At 42.1% G+C, this 17,388-nt stretch overlaps 1 protein-coding gene across 1 annotated transcript in view; it reads right to left on the reverse strand.

Moving 5' to 3' along the window:
- The window catches only part of Sntb1 (syntrophin beta 1), a 235,961-nt gene that overhangs the window by 124,292 nt on the left and 94,281 nt on the right, over positions 1 to 17,388 (reverse strand). Inside the window, exon 2 of the mRNA XM_005082728.4 lies at positions 4,987 to 5,203. Coding sequence (XP_005082785.1) covers positions 4,987 to 5,203 — 217 coding nt within the window. The remainder of the gene's footprint in view (positions 1 to 4,986; positions 5,204 to 17,388) is intronic.

A 17,388-nucleotide genomic window follows, 5' to 3' on the forward strand; every position in this document is an offset into this window, starting at 1 on the left:
TCCTGACTTATGGTGACGTCACGGATAGTGCTTTGTGAAAAGAAATCCAAGTGTGTCCTACAAGGCACACCTGATCCCACCTCTGTGAGTCACTGTGCCAAATAGACACTTCCATCTGGATCCTGAACAGAACCTTGGTGAGCTTCTCACCCGAGCACCGTGCATGGAAACACATGCTGGTTTCCAAAACAGGTTGAGCGTATCTCCTTGTACTTTACCCATGAAATATACAGTGAACTCTGTTGTGTAGTTCACAAGGTGGTGACGCATGTCTCATAACACTGCTTGTATTGATGCAGCTGCCCACAACCACTACCAGGTTGATTAATACATTGTCCTAATTTCACCAATTTTTCTATGTATGGGGATAGGATGTTGCTTTAATCCATCCTCTCACATCCAAGACTATCCGTGGAAAGCTTTCTTCAAAGGAAAATTTTGAGGAAGTAAGGATGTCCAAAATGCACAGATAAGTATGACGTTTATTATACATTAGTGAAGAATATTCTTGAGTATCTACTTTGTACTGAACAAATTTCCCAAAAGCTGGGAGCGTAAAATGAAATGTTGAATGCTTTTGATTTCAAGAACCTTGTAGTTCAGGAACTGGGTAGGCTCGTAAGAAAAAGTTTTTAGCCTTTAAGAAAGTTGAGATAAGTGGGCAGAGCTGTATGGAAGTTGTAGCAAGAGTTATTTATGTCCAGGAGGGGTCCCTTTTGCTGGAGCTTAAACAAGGACCTTTGGGAAGATAACAGGGAGGCAGCTACTGGCCTTAGACAAAATGCCTAAGGATTGCTGGAGTGTGAGGTTTGGAACATAGAGGCCAGTGCTGGGCAATTAGTGACAATACAAAGCTTACTGGGACTTCTATGTAATACCAAAGAATACCAATATTATTATGCGGGGGCCATGGATTGAACAGATGGATAAAGGCAAGGTTTCTTATTCCATCAATTAGGAGAATGAGGGCTGGAAACATAACCAACTAAAAACAAAGCACCAGAAAGGACATGGCTCCAAATGCCTTGTTGGACTGGAGATGTGGCCAGGATGAGGACACTGGGTGTGAAGGCCAAGAATTAAACATGAAAAGCAGGGGATGTGTCAAGAGGTAGCATTTGAAAAGAGTATGTTGTCCTCACTGACAGCCACTAGCAGTGAAATTCTTGTGGATTTGGTGCCTGCTGGGTGACCTTTTCCATAGAAAGAGCAGCAATCTTGCCTGCTGTTCTATGGCTGCTTCTGTTTGAGAAATTGAGCATTAAAGCTTTTAATGCAAACCGTGAGCAACTGTGTGTCGCCCACTGAGGGCATCAGCCCCTGAGACGTCGGTGGCATTTGTCAATCCGCTTTCATGTTCTGGCACCCGGGAGGCCATTAACTCCTGGCTGTCAGTTCCGGTGAAGTGTTCTGTCAGGTGTTGAGGGAGGGGACAATGGAGGTGATGGTTCAGAAACTGGTTTGGTGTCAGCCGAGGCTGGGCGAAAGTCCCAGCTCTTCTGCTTATTTTAACTCCCAGCCCTCAGCAAAACTCATAAAGTGGTGATGGAGTGTGTGAAGGATGGGTAACTGCATTCAATGAGTTCTTGCTTAATTTGATGTAGGTGTGGCAGAATTAAGACGTCTTCATGACTGTGGCCAGACAGTACCCACACTCTTTTCTCCCTTACCATTAACCTTGAGTACTGCCTTCCCTTATTATCCTTCCTTCCTTCCTTTCTTTTTTTTTTTTGAGACGGGGTTTCTATGTGGCTTTGGAGGCTGTTCTGGATGTAGCTCTTGTAGACCAGGCTGGTCTCGAACTCACAGAGATCTGCCTGCCTCTGCCTCCCGAGTGCTGGGATTAAAGGTGTGTGCTACTACTGCCCAGCTCCCTTATTATATTTTAATTATTGACTAGAAGTTACTGTGTTTCTTCTATGATCCAAGAGCTACTTACAGAAACAGTTAAAAAAAAGGAAGGTATTTTAGATTGATTTTATTTTTAATTTTCTGGTGTCAGGCCACTACTGCCAGAGGATTTTGTTCATATTATTTCTACCTAATGGGACCTACCACATTCTCTTTGTGGTGTATTCTATGTCCAGTTGTATGTATGTTCTGTGTGTATTAAGATCAGATGGGGTTGGGAGTGTCACGGTGTTGTGATTGTAGACTCTATGTGCATTTAAAACGAAAGTGCATTCTCTAATTGCAAGACATAAACTTTAGGATAATAAGGAAACCCTTATTATACTATTCAAGGCTTCTATGTCCTTATTCATCTTTTTGCTTGCTACGTGATTAATCTTGGACTGAGAGTGACATAATAAATTACCTTCCCCTATCACACTTCTGTTTCTTAGTGCTCTTTCTATAGCTTCTGCTATACAAGCTGCTGCTGTATTGTTATTTGGCTTGTGTTTAAATCTACTGAATGCTTTTTTGTGAATTTTGGTCTGCAGTATAAATCAGTCCTTCTTTGTTCTGTTTTCTACTCCTCACCCTGCATTTTACCTTGTCATCTATCAAGATTGAAATCGGTGCTTTCTGTTGCATTAGTTTTGTGGGTCCCTGCCAGGCAATGCACCTTGCACGTCTGAAATCACTTTGTGTTAGGAGTTTCTTGTACTCCACGGAGTTGTGGTTTGCCAATATTATTTTTCTGATTGGCGGTGCTGTATTCTTCCCAGTATACAGATGCAACTCCGTAAAACATTCATTTCCTCTTTCTTCTTTTTCCTGTACTAGGGGCAAGTCTCATCCTTATCTCTTTGGTAGCAGCGGTTCAGGACCTATCTGCACCTGATGTCTCCTCCTGAACCATCTGTCTCAGCTGGACCCTCATTTTTAATTTCGCCCTGTTGTTTCTCATATCCCAGCAGGACAGGCTTTGCCTCTCCCACCCAGGATGCTGTGCAGATAACTCATCAGTGGAAGACTTAAACAGCAGTGGAATTAAGCTTAAAAAATCCATTCTCCTCTCTGGACAGACACACATAATGGAATTTCCAGAATTACTAAAGCCTTAGGTTTCTCAAAATAGTCTCGATAATTGATTGACCTCATGCCGCTCATAGGTCACACATGTTACAGCATCTAAGTCTATTGCTAGAAGAACAACAGAAAAAAATCCTTCATAAACTTTTTCTCCAAGGTATTCATAACTTCTATGATGGTTCTGGACATTTCTTTATCTTCCCAATGTTTTCTGTTTTGCTTATAGAATGGGGACAACACTTATATCGCAGACAGCTGTTAGGAACACTAACATGTGTTAGATGTCCGACATTAAGCAGGTAATATGAAGGACCAGGCAAGAAATCCTGTGAATCCCCTAAGTCTGAACAACAGGAATGAGAAAGAGCATCAATGCCCCTGTCAAAGGATAAACTACTTCTGGGCTCCTGTTACTTAGAGCCCTGCCTACAGTAGTATGTACCCAACATTAGCCACTTTATTTATTTATTTATTGGAATGTAAAAACATATCTTTGAAATATGAAATTTCACAATATTCAGTAAAAGAAACATGTATGAGTAGAGTGTATCTGTAAGCTGTGACTTGGCAATTGCTGGACTAAGGGAATTAACATCAAACTCAGTACAAGATGAGCACACCCCAGATTATTGTGAAACCTTGACATTAGATTCTCGGGAGAAAGGACTTACTTGATTAGGTGGGCTGGACCCAAGGGAGGAGGAAACTGTGAGCAGTCAGGAAATCAACCACAGGCCCGGAGAGTCAGTGGAGAGAGAAGAAAACAGAACAGGGAAGGACCACCCCCTCACTCCACCTGGCCTGACTCTTCTCTCAATGCTGCTTGCTGCCTCTCTCTTATGAGCAACATAGGGGAGGGGGCTGGGAAGGAGGGCAGTGGGATGTGACAGGTGGTTGGAGCCAGATGGGACCTAGCAGCTCCTTTAGGGTGAACTTCCTGGGATGAGAACTGAAACCCACATGGAGTTAGGAGGCAAGGAGTCAGTTTCCTCCCTGCCCCAAATCACATTGGCTCTTTCCCATCAGAAACTGTGGACCTAGCCAAACACTTCCCATTCGTAGGAGTTACAGCTGTCCCACACATGTTGTGAAGAACGACCAGTAGAACTGTTTCTACTTTTAGCACTTTAATGTGGATGCAAAGGCCACCAAGAGTCCCCATTTGCTGGCTCAGTCCTCAGTCTCTGTCTCTTTCCCTCCTCCCTCTTCTCTGCTTAATTGCACCCTTTGACACCTTTTCCTATAACTTGTGTATTTTTGTGGTCAGATAATCTTGGAGTGAAAAGAGACCATAAACTTTTGCTTCATCTTTGCTTTGATCCAGAGAGCCCTGGATTATTAGGTAGACTGTCTATCCTATGCCATTCAGAGTCACTTATGGACTTTGGAAAAGAGCCCAGCAATCTCAAAGTGATGCCATTTCTTACCCTCTTATGGGAGAAAAGAGCTTAGGTCCTTCTGCCATTTGACCCTCCTAGGCCACCATTGAGGATGCTGGAGCCCAGGCAGGTAGGTCTTCCTTTTACTAACATTCTGACACGTGCCATTGTAGTGCATACTCATTCCAGTGCCAAGCACTTCATGGGATTTCTCCAATTAGCCCTCACAAGCTGGCATCTATTTCAACTATTCCCATGGCATCTATTTCAACTATTCCAATCTTACAGAAGACCAAAACAAAACACGGAGGTTTGGGGAACTTTCCTAAAATCTCATAGAATCACAGTGAACAAACCATGAAAGATACCGGGATCCTGATTCCAATTCTCCCTTCTACATAGAAACCCTGTCAAGTGCATTTACATCATGATGATAAAGAATGGGAGGATGGAGGGACCCTGGATGGAATATAGTCTCCCTCTTTCGATGTGTATCTTCCCCATGCTTGGAGGGTGGGAGGACCTTTCGTTCTATTCATGAGAGATGTGGAGTTTTTTTTTTCTGACACAAGCACAACATGGCCACTTCTCTCACAACCTCAAAGGTCAGGAAAGTTTTCCCCATTACCTGTTTTCAGGGTCAGGCAAAGTCATGCTCCGGGTGACGTAACACATCTTCAGGGGGATGCTTTTCCGATCTCTATGGAAGGAGAAGGATTGGGATGACAGAGGGTCTGCAGAGCCGCCCCCTAATCTAGGCGACTCAGGTGGAGGCGTTTCCCACCCTATCTCAGACACGGGGGATCCTTTCTTCACGTACGGTGTGGCTTCTCTCATGTACTTCACTGCAAACAAAGAGACAAAAGGCACTTTAGGAAAATAGGGTTGGTACAGAACACACACAACATATAAGTAACATTTATGTGTTGGAGAGATCCAACAGCTGTCTAATTGGGCTTAAGGCCCACTCAACAGGAGGGAATACATGCCTGGCACTGTTAAACCCGGCCAAGAAGCAGGTAAAATACTTAGTTATCTTTGAACCTACTGAATAGCACAGTTTTCATCTTCCGCTGAAGAAGCTTCTCTTTTAAGATACTACGGAAAACTGCTACAGAGATCCGTAGCTTGTCAAAATGCAGAGAACATGACTGTCTGTCCCTACTTGGGTCATCTACAACAGAACCCCTAACCTGAGGCTCATGCAACCTCAAAGAAGGGGTGGGGAGATTGTAAGAGTCACAGGACCAGGACAACTGCTAGCTAGTGTCATCTATACATGATGGGGAAGCTGTACCCATGGCCTGTCAATATTATGAATGTCTGCGCAAGACCATACCAGCTGAAACATCAGCATGTGTGGGCAAACTTCCACAAGGGCTTGCCCCTAGGATGAAGAGCTGTAGGCAACAACAGTTACTGAAGGAGGGAGAATCAGTTCTCTCTAGAGATGTCCCCCACCCAGTAGGTTTCCCAATCTTAGTGGTCAGCCCCGAACATATGTACACAAAGCAACACTAATGGGATTCAGTAGATTTTGAATGTGTGTGTGTGTGTGTGTGTGTGTGTGTGACACTAATAAGTTTAGAACAAGGTCATGAATGTGAGAGTAGGTAGCTTAAAGGACACAGGAGAGTTGGAGAGGGGAGAGGAGGGATGTGGATGATGTAAATACACTGTATTCATATATGGAATTCTGGAAAAAAAGGAATAGCAAGTTGCTTTTCTGGAAAATTTCTGTCTCTGAAAGAAACTCAAATTGGACACACTGTTAGCACCAAGCCTCTTAAATTCTGAACAAGATTCAGGTTTTCTGCTCCTTTCAACATACTTATCCTATTATTTAAATTATGTATCAGCGTCAATCTTAGAACTTGCTATTACTGTGTTCTGTGGTTGGAAATTGCATGTGTCTTTTTTTTCAATTGTGACAATGTCTATCTTTTCTGATTATAAGTCATATTCTGGAAGAAAGATTGAACAAGTGGGCAGAGGATGCAGAGCGTCACCTAGGGTGAAAGACATATGATTTAATGTAGATGGAAGGAATCTAGTAGCCACGCCGCTGTCTGGGATGCTGGTATCATACTCAGAAGGAAGGGTACACTTGCTAAAATCATGTACACAAAGAAATGAATATGAATATCTATATTCTAGTGGCACAATCTGTGGTAACTGAGCCATTATTTTTCAAGGCTGAAAGCTAGCAAAATAACAGGTTAAATACATTGTAATCTCTATAGGTGGTAAGATAGATAAAACATGTTGATGGAGTACGACTTGCAAGATATATGATTTGTGGAAACACAAAGTAGACAGCATTCTATATACTGCGGTATCTTTGTATATAAAATCTCTCTCTCTCTCTCTCTCTCTCACACACACACATATATATACATATAAATTGTGGTCTTATATATACTTATACATAAAAACAAACATATGTGAATATTTATATAAAACTTCGATTATTTTTAGAGCCAGGCGTTGGTGGCACATGCCTTAAATCCCAGCACTCAGGAGGCAGAGGCAGGCAGATCTCTGAGTTCAATACCAGCCTGGTCTACTGAGTGAGTTCCAGGACAGCCTCCAAAACAATACAGGGAAACCCTGTCTCGAAAAACAAACAAAAAAACCCAAACCAAACAAAATACTATAAATTATTTTTAGATATAACCTCTAGAAAACATTGATGGTATTTTGTTTTAGGGAATGGAATGAAAAGCCAACATGATGGAAATAGACTTTTGCTATTCATTTGTACATTGTTTTTGCTTACTGCATTCATATATTACTTTTGTAATATTAAAAAGGGTAATAAAACTGAATACAACATACAAAAGTTCTTCTCTTTCTCATGATTGCCTTAGTATTCCACAATAATTTGCTTCTCCTAAATTTAAACATTGCTCTTCAGACATCTTTTGAATTGGCAGGGCAACCAAGATTTCAGTAACTTGTAGTATGAAGTTCTCCATCTTTCTTCCTCTGAGCCTCTTACTCTGGTTCTCTATTACATAGTGGAGAGAGATTATAGCTAAGGCCATTACAAGAATCTGTTACTATCAATGACAATGAATTCAAATGAATGAAAACTTGGGGATTGCTTCATCAGAACTTGAATAAGTTAGATCACAAGCCGTTGCTTCTATGGTGTTTAGGAGGACTAAGGAGACTACAGGGGAGAATAACATGTAGTTCTCATATCCAGGAGTTATAACATGAAGATGACTCTAGTAGATGCTTTTAGTGCCCTATCTGTACGGATCCTTGTGCTCTCTCCCAATTGCTGTGAATTGGCTGACTATAGCATATCACCATTCCCCAGCTCCACAGACCTGTTGTTGGCATAAGAGAGGCTGCAAAGCCGGGGAATCTGCAGAGTTGCTGACCTCACACAGGGGCTATGCTTCTAGGAAATCCACTGAAGAAATACAGAAGCCACAGCATGGAGTAGAGTCTTCTAGGTTTTATAACAGGAAGAAAGAACTTAGAAAGAACCTGTAGGCGTGAAACCAGTGTTGGAAGCTACAGCCTCATGGCTCTGTCTTCCAACTTGTCAGCAGGGATTACAGTTATAGGAGGAAAGAGGCACTCACAAACTTGCATTTTAAGGAATGCATTATTACCCAGCAGTCTACCTAAAGCGGAGCACAGACATGGATTAGAACAAGTGTAGAAACCTCATGGAGATGGACTGTAGTTACACAAAGTTGAAGGAAATGGGATGAAGAAAAGGAAAGTGAGCTGAAGGAGGTTGGGAATGGCTAGGAAAAGTGTCATGTGTAATGTGAGAGAGGAAAGGAGATGGGGAAGTTACAAGGGAGGATCAGGGACCACAAGAAGGTGAGGCAATGAGGGAGAAGGAGAATCTTCTGAAACTGTCTTTGTCAGAAGTGTCACAATGCTATCTAACACCCTGTATGCTAACTTAAAGAATAAAATATGATAGTCTTCTATTCCTGCAGACAGTAGAAAGTGTTTGGCTTATGTACTATAGAATTACACTCACCGGTATACAGGAAACTCAAGCATTGAGATGAGAGGAAGATTCTGTTGGAATGGCATTCTTATCCGCCTGTCTGGAGTTGAGAATGAGTGTTTCAGAGTGAGACTCAAGGATGCTGAGTGAGTAAGCAGCATTTGAACTTAGCTTTGAGATGTGGCTAGCACTTTAAGACGCAGAAGGATAATAAGTGTCCTTTTATGTAATGCTGTCTGACTTGTAACTGATTGCAATTCCATAGGAAAGGAAAATTTGGTCTCAGTTTGCAATGGGGATGAGGAAACACGTTTGTAATGCACTTAATCATGGGCCAAGTATGGAAGTAGGTTATTTATGCATTGCCCATAGTTAAGCTTTACAATTATTATTTAATGACTCATTTTATATTTGGTTGGGAAACCAGGGTCTATAGAAGAAATGTCCCTGCTATCATTCATTCATTGAGTCCATGTACCCACAGGAAATAAAATATAAAAGTATATTTCTATTCTTCTCAGAAAAGCCTTGTAGAGCTATTCTAATTCTGCCAAACATCTAGGTTATCCTTGTGGCCAGTGTTCTAATATACATCATGTCACTGATGCTCAGCAGTTTGTCACCTAGGGGCTCACATGGCTAGTAAGTGACAGGAGGACTAGTTTGCTTATTCAGAGATGCCTTTACATGAAGTCTGGCTATGCCAATTAGGTGAAAGAGGCATCAAAGTTGATAAGTTTGGATTTTATTTTAGATGGTGACAATAATTATTTTCAGTGAGCAACAAAGAGGTACAATCACTGGTCAGTTGCAGAAAGAATGCCTGGAAAGTGGACTGAGCTATCTAAGGGAAAAGATATTAGACACAAGTAAAGCAGTTCCAAGGCCACAAAGAATTACCGCCAGTGCTAACTCAAGCAGTATTCTAAATATCCTGCTTAAGTATGACGAATTTTAGAAATACGTGCTTTGGTCCACTTGTGCGCAGAACTGATAAACATACAAAAATCTTAGCGCAGAAGCAAATATTTGCCATGTGCCTGCTTCCTTTGTGGCACAGGATTAGAATAATGCACACAGAAGAGACGGCATAGCAATGACTTGAAAGTTTGCCTTCTTGGGGATGATAGTTAATGTAGAGTGATGCTCTTAACCAACCAATAGAATAAAGAGAGAGAGGATGCACTAATGTGATCATGTAAAATTTTGCTCATTCACCAAAATGTATTAGGTTATTTTTATGGGTAAAGGATTGTTCAGCCTCTGACCGCTAAGGAATCATTCCTAATTAAAGGATACTCAAGTTTAGAAGAGAGGAAGCAGGTAGTGAGGGGAGGAGTAGGTGACACAAAGCTTGTGTTAAATTTCAAGCCTGGTTTAAGGAGGTACCACACTGTATGGATCTGTAGCGGCCTCACAGAGCCCAATTATTATTCTTTATAGAAAGAAACAATTTCATTGTAGGTTGAAGGACTGCTAGGAACCATTTCCAGAGGCAACGGGTTGACCTAAAAATTAAAGAAAATTGCACCGAAGGAAACCAGGTCCATGAGTACAAGCAACTGATGGCAGTAACAGCCATATGTACTTCAAAACTATAACAGGGGAGTTAAAGAAATGAAAGTTTGAGAGAGTTTTCCCAAGAATATTTAAAGAAGTCTAACCAACTAGTTAAAAGCAGACAACAAAACAAACAATGTAATAACAATAACAAAAAATAACAAGTAATCTTCAAATGAAAGCTTCATTGGAAAGATGTATCAGAGGGAAGAACTAGTGAATAAAAAATCAGAAGAAATTACACAGAGGAAATGGTTCAGTGACTGAGAGTATCACTGTTCTTACAGAGGAACTGAATTTTAACCCTAGTATCCATGTTTGGCTTTTTATAACTGTCTATAGCTCTACCTCCAGGGTGATTCAATGCCTCTGTCCTCCAATTCTCCCCCCCCACCTCCCCATCCCTCCCCACATATACTCCCTAGGTGAGGCCTCCCATGGGGGATCACTAAAATCTGTCACATCATTTGGGCAGGACCTAGGCCTTCCCCTGTGTATCTAGGCTGAGAGTATCCCTCCACAGGGAATGGGTTCCTAAAGCCCATTCATGCACTAGGGATAAATATTGGTTCCACTGACTGCCTAAGTACCCCGACTGACACCCATGTTCAGGGGGGGCCTGGTTCGGTGTTATGCAGGTTCCTCAGCTGTCAGTCTGGAGTCTATGAGCTTCCACTTGCTCAGGTCAGCTGTCTCTGTGGGTTTCCTCAGCATGGTCTTGACCCCTTTTCTCATCACTCCTCCCTGTCTACAACTGGATTCCAGGAGTTCGGCTCAGTGCTTAGCTGTGAAACTCTGCTTCTGCTTTCATGAGCTACTGAATGAAAGGATCTAGGATGCATTTAAAATAGTCATCAATATTATCATAGGGAAAAGGCATTTAAGGCAGCCTCTCCACTATTGCTCAGATTGTTAGTTGGAGTCATCCTCGTGGATTCCTGGGAAATTCCTTAGTGCCAGGTTTCTCCTTAAGCCCACAACGACTCCCTCTATTAAGGTATCTTTTTCCTTGTTCTCCTCTGTTCATCCCCCAACTTGACATTCCTGATCCCTTATGTTCTCCTCCCCCTCTGCTTCTCCCCTCTACTTTCACCAGATAATCCAATTAAAAAATGGGGTACAGATCTAAATAGAGAATTCTCAATGGAGGAGTCTCAAATGACCAAAAGACACTTAAGAAATTGTTCAACATCCTTAGTTATCAGGGAAATGCAAATCGAAACAACTCTGAGATGCCATCTTACACCTGTCAGAATGGCTAAAATCAAAAATACCAATGACAGTTTATGCTGGAGAGGATGTGGAGAAAGGGGAACACTCCTCCATTGCTGGTGGGAGTGGAAACTTGTACAGCCACCTTAGAAATCAGTATGGTGGTTCTTTAGGAAAATGGAAATCAGTCTACTTCAAGATCCAGCAATTCCTCTCTTAGGCATATACCCAAATACCATAAGGATATTTGTTCAACTATGTTCATAGCAGCATTATTTGTAATAGCCAGAACCTAGAAGCAACCTAGATGCCCCTAAACTGAAGAATGGAGAGAGAAAATGTGGTACATCTACACAATGGAGTACTACTAAGCAGTAAAAAACAATTACACCTTGAAATTCACAGGCAAATGACTGGAACTAGAAGAAACTATCCTGAGTGAGCTAACCCAGAAACAGAAAGACAAACATGGTATATACCCACTCACAAGTAGATATTAGACGTAGAGCAAAGGATAACCTGCCTACAGCCCATACCTCCAGATATGCTAGGAAACAAGGGAAACTCTAAAAGAGAAATACTTGGACTCCACAAAAAGGGGAAAGGGACAAGATCCCTTGAGTAAATTGGGAGCACAGGGGGAGGAGGAGGGAGGTAGGAGAAAGAGGAGTCCTGATTTTAAAAATATATGACATTTCATTATTTATCTTCCTCTGGCTAGTATTTCAGCCAGAGTCTCTTACACCACAGGCAAATGATCCCTACTGAGCTACATCACCAGCCCTTGGATCTTGCCTCTGTTTGATGGGCATGGAAAACAAAGAAACTTGCTCCTTTATAAAACAAAGAAAAAGCAATGGCCTCTGGATTTCTCTAGTGGTCTGTGATTTCTTACCAGAGGAAGTAAGAGTAATCATAAGGTCACTTTAGCAAAAGGGTCCACAGAATTTCTACAAGGTGGCTAAGCACTTGAATCCTCCTTAATCCCTGATTGGGACTCCAGGCTAAAGACCCCCATGTGGAGAGTAAGAATGAAACAGACATATTTGGAGGAGATAAAGTAGTGCTCCTGATGAGGACAAAGATTATGTGAAGTCTTTCCCTGAATCTTTGTGGCTTGTATCCTAAAATCGTTACACACAATCAAGTCAAGGTAGTATAGTGTAGAGAAAGGAAAGTGTTACCTAACAGGTACCCCAAATAAGTACATTCAATAAAGAAGTAAATTATTAATATATCAAGTTTAGAGTGAAATAAGAGACCTAGTAGGACAACTCTGCTTCCCAAATAGCCAGGAACTCTGGCTTCTGCTGGCTTCTACATCACGTTCTTACTATACCCCCTGATAATCCCCAATGACTGTCAAGTCCCACCCCTCAAGACCCAAATCTGGTGAAGACAAAGGAAAAATCCAAGAGTATCACGCATCTTGGTTTGTGTTCTTTTTTTCTTTTTCCTTTTTTTGAGACAGGGTTTTTCTGTGGCTTTGGAGGCTGTCCTGGAACTCGCTCTTGTAGACTAGGCTGGTCTCATACTCACAGAGATCTGCCTGCCTCTGCCTCCTGAGTGCTGGGATTAAAGGCATGCACCACCACTGCCTGGCTTGTGTCTTGGTTTCTTTTCCTGCTGCTGTACTAAAATAGCCTGGCAAAATCCACTTATGGAAGTTCTTTGGCTCACCATCAAAGGTGAGTTAAGGTAGGGGGACCACGAACCAGCTGGTCACATACCCACGACAAGAGAAGAGAAAACGAGTGAATCCATGAGTGTCAAAGTTCAACTGGGTCACTCTTCCTTCAACATCAGGCCCAACCCATGAAATGCTGACACCTATGTTTCATGGTGGCTTGTCTTACCATGATGTACAGAACTAATAAAACCTCTCACAGGAATGCTCTCAGGCTACCTATTCCAGATAGTTCCTCATTACTTCCCCCCCCCCATATTGCAACTGCGTTAACTGAAATGACCAGCATGTCACCCAATCCTTTAATTCCACCTTCCAGACACCCACAAGCCAATTTGGTTTACAACTTACAGACCAAAATTTAGTCACACAACCGCTTGCATCTAGATGAAAAGGAAATTCCTTATTCTTAGTAACTCTGGTCACTGAGCTGAAAACTCGTGTAGAGAGAGGCCATTACTACCCAAGTAGAAGAACACGCATGCCAGGTTCTAACTATTGGGCCTACCACACGGATACACTGTGATTCTTTCTGAACCTCACCACCTAGCTTTATACCATTGTAAGTAACAGCCTTAGACTAAACTGCAAGGAACACAATGTCTCTGCTAAGTATTTCATGGGCACTGACTTATATGGACCCTACAACATTCTATGGTACAAGCACATTGTCAACCCTATTTTACCAATAGCATTGCCCTAGAGGGAGGAGTCAAGTCACATACTGGAACTTCTGGTGCTAGAAGTCGGCAGAAGGTCTAGGTAAATTTAATAGACAGTCTCAAGTCCTTACTTTAAACGATAAACTGTACTATTCCCCACATTTCTTTAAAAATTGACGCGCGTGCGTGTGTGTGTGTGTGTGTGTGTGTGTGTGTGTGTGTGTGTGTGTGTACACGAGCGCGTGTGCGTGCGCGCTTAAGTCAATGTTTCCTGTCTTGGGAGAAAACATCCAATTAACAGGCTGTTCCCTGTAACATAAGAGAGTTTGATTTTGTAAGCCCGAACTATTAAACTATGGCATTTCAGTAAGCACCTTTGAAGACGCCATAATATATATTCATAATAGAGGGTTTAACCCAGAAGAACTGAAAAGCTAGTGTCTGCATAATTACACCTCCATGTGCTTACAGACACTAATTTCAGGCAAAGAGCTGTTGAAACCAATCAAGAAGCAGTCAGGCCCAGTTCGGGGCACCTAATAATCAGAAGTAATTAATAAACCATGGCCTTTCTGGGCATCATGAATTAAAAACTGTGGTTGAGCAATTAAGATTCTAATCTTGAGTTGCAAGAAAAAGAAGAAAAGTGGGAGGAAGGCTGTAAGAAGTAGTCCTTAATGCCACCCCAAGTTCATTTCAGTGTGCTGGTAGTTTTTCATCTGAAGGACGGGCAGTGGTGTATGCTTCAAAAGCACATTCAGGAAAGCCCAAGTGTGTGAAGGCCCCAAGTTGCCACAATGAAATCTTTGTTGGAGTGGCCAGATGACATTTGAAAGCAACAACAGACACAGCTAAGTAGGAGAAAATGCTTTAGGCAAGTCTAATCAACTCTCCTACAAGGCTTGTTTCTAAGGAGCCGGGAAATGTGTTTGATATGTTCAAGTTTTCCTTTTCAAAACAACAACAACAAACGAGATTCAGGTGACTGGCAGGAAAAGAAATATTTCATGACTCCAGGGAGTGTGAACTCCAAACGTGAGCTTTCTGATGTGTTTGACGGGGGAAGCAGACCAGCTGATACTGGGAAACTCAAGGATTCAGAACTCTGTGAATCAGTCAAGATGAACATGGGCTGTTGCGGGTGGAATATGCTGATAAAATGCCCTATCAGACATTCTCTTCATGAGATGTTCGTAGGTCACCTTCTGGAAGATGTAGGCGGAAGTCGTTTATATTTCCAAGAAGACCAAGGAGTGATGGAAGAGGCAATTGGACTTGCTCTCAGACTGCAGCTAATCTCTCGGAAGGCTGATAGTGTAGCAGAAAGAGAATTGGCCCTGGGAGTCAGGGACCTGGATTACAGTTCCAGATCTGGCACTAACTAGCTTTCCAGCCCTGGGCAAGTGACTTCACCTCCCTGATCTTGTTTTCCTCACCTGTCAAGGGAGGAAATGAGGTCTCTGCCTTTTAAACATTGTGTGATTCCTTAAGAAGCTGCCTCCTCCAAAAGCACACACACATAATATGTGGGCAAGCAAGGCAGATAGCTCAGTCTAGAAAGAACTGCCTAATATTCTGAATGGGTCAGATACTTGTAGGTCTCTGCTCTTTGCATAGGCAGTTTCCTATATGGGGAAAACTATTTCCACTAAGCGCCAGTTTAGGTTAGACTTCCTTTCTTGAAGTGGTCAGACTCCTCTACACATCTTCTTTTCAATCCAACCATGCATAGGGGCAACCTCGGTATTCAGAATGATGACTCATTTGACATGATGGCCCAAACGATTTACAAATGTCCTAAAAGTTGTGTGATTACGGTGGAAGTCACACCTTTAGACCCTGGAACCACACTACCCAGTTTTACATCCCAGCTCTGCTGTCTGACAACAACGTGATCTTGGGGGAACTTTTCCTAATATTGCTATGCTTCTATTCTTCTGCAACACAAAGAGCGAAAGTAATTCTTACCTCAGAGAGCTTTTATGTGGTTCATTAAGGCAACACATACAAAGGTCTTAGAATTGTGTATAGGACATGGTAAGGACTCATCAGTGTTTGAAAACTATAATTCAGTGAGTTGTCTATTTACATCTATATCATAGCAATGGTCACAAAAGGCTGGGTACAGGCCATGGAATTACTTAGTAAATGGATGGCAAGTCGAATCTCAAAGACAGATTTTTCTCACAGATTTACTCCGTAGGAAGAAAAGTTACACCTGAACTTTCTTCCAGGCAAAGCAGCAAAGGACAGAGATTATCAATCACTCCTTGAAGGTTGCAAGACCCAAGAGTAAAAGACAAAGGTCAAGAATTGTGTCATACAGAACATCAAATGGAAAGATTGTTTTTGCAAAGAGCCAGATAGGAAAAAATATTTTTCTGACTATGTGGTCATAGAGCCTCCATACCACAATAAGATTATGGGCGATATGTAAACGCACTGATGTAGCTGCAGTCCAAATAGAACTTCATTTACAACAAGCAATAGTCTGGATTTGACCCACAGGCTGTCATTTACCAACTTTGGCTACAACACAATAACTATAACTAGCGGTTATTGACTGGTTATACTGGTTTGGGCCCTGGTCTAGACATGAGAAGAATGTTAGCTCATTAAGGGCAGTTCTATGAAGTAAAGTCTACCATTCTGTCAGACGAGCATGGGAACGTATGGAAGCTCCTTGCCTATTGTCGGCAGGGATGACTTGGGGTGTAGGAGGATGAACTGAGGTAGTCTCCCTCCAAGATCCCCACTCCTAGTGACTCCAGGTGTCACTTCCTCACACATTGCACGCTTCTTCCCACAGATTCTTTGCTTTTTCTAGTCACAACAGCTTTTAGAGATCATGCTTGATACCATGATTTGTTTTGTCAATAATGTCTTAGAGTAGGTACCATTAATGACTATAACTACATGGCTTCCAAAACCAGGCTAAAGAAGGCTGAGCTAGTACAGCATTGGTCCCTTGGCATCCTCTATTCTGCACACAAAGCAATGGGTAAAGGACAACCAGGCCGTTGAATGGTCAACAAACAAGGAAGTCGTATATTAAATAAGGGGATGAAGGCACCCATAGTGAAGATCATGAATGTCGGGGTCTGATGCTGGGATTAAATTCCAAATTATTCTATTGCATCCTATGTGGTCCTGAGAATCTCACTTGGGTGCCCTCTTCTGTTACTTACATGTGTCTCACAAGGCTGTTAGGAAACTAAATAAATTAATGCCTTATATGTCACTCCTCACTATGAGGAGTTATCTCTGTTAAGCAGAAAAGGTTTAGGAGACATAAATGTCTGTGAGTTGGACTAAAATTACTTTGCTATTTTCGCAGGGGAAGTAGAGTCTTGATCAGCAAATGAGGTTGATAAGTAGTCAGATGCAGACTTAATAGAGAAGGGATATACTCAGGTGGTGACATCCCAATTGCTAGTGACATTTAAGAGGACACTGGCTGTCATATCTCCCACGCATGCTGCAGAGGATTCGGCCTTGAGGAAGAGTTGATTGTTCCTCAAATCCTTTAAGCTGTCACACACTAGGTTGTGATTCCTTGTGGAATGTAGTTAATCAAGATACTAATCCAAGGTCTGCGGTAGAAAGAGGTCCGTTTGCAGTGCACTAGCACATAAAGTCAGGCTGTTCGAGTCTTCATTGTCATGGACTTATCTGGGTGACAACTGGGCAGCTTGGGAAGTCGCATCTTATGATCCTCATTTATAAAATGTGGCCAACAACATCTTCCTTTAGACAGGCAATACAATGTAGTCATTCCACACATGAGGCTCAGGTCAGAAGACCTGGGCTTGAATCTCAAATATTTCCCTTAAGTGTGCGGCCTCTTTGAGGAAGGGCTGAAGCTCTCTGTATCTGTTTCCTCATAGGGTGAGTCATAGCAGTACCTGCATTATCTCACAAGGTCTT

Source organism: Mesocricetus auratus, unplaced genomic scaffold (assembly GCF_017639785.1).
Source record: "Mesocricetus auratus isolate SY011 unplaced genomic scaffold, BCM_Maur_2.0 Super-Scaffold_100023, whole genome shotgun sequence".
Classification (NCBI taxonomy): Eukaryota; Metazoa; Chordata; class Mammalia; order Rodentia; family Cricetidae; genus Mesocricetus; species Mesocricetus auratus.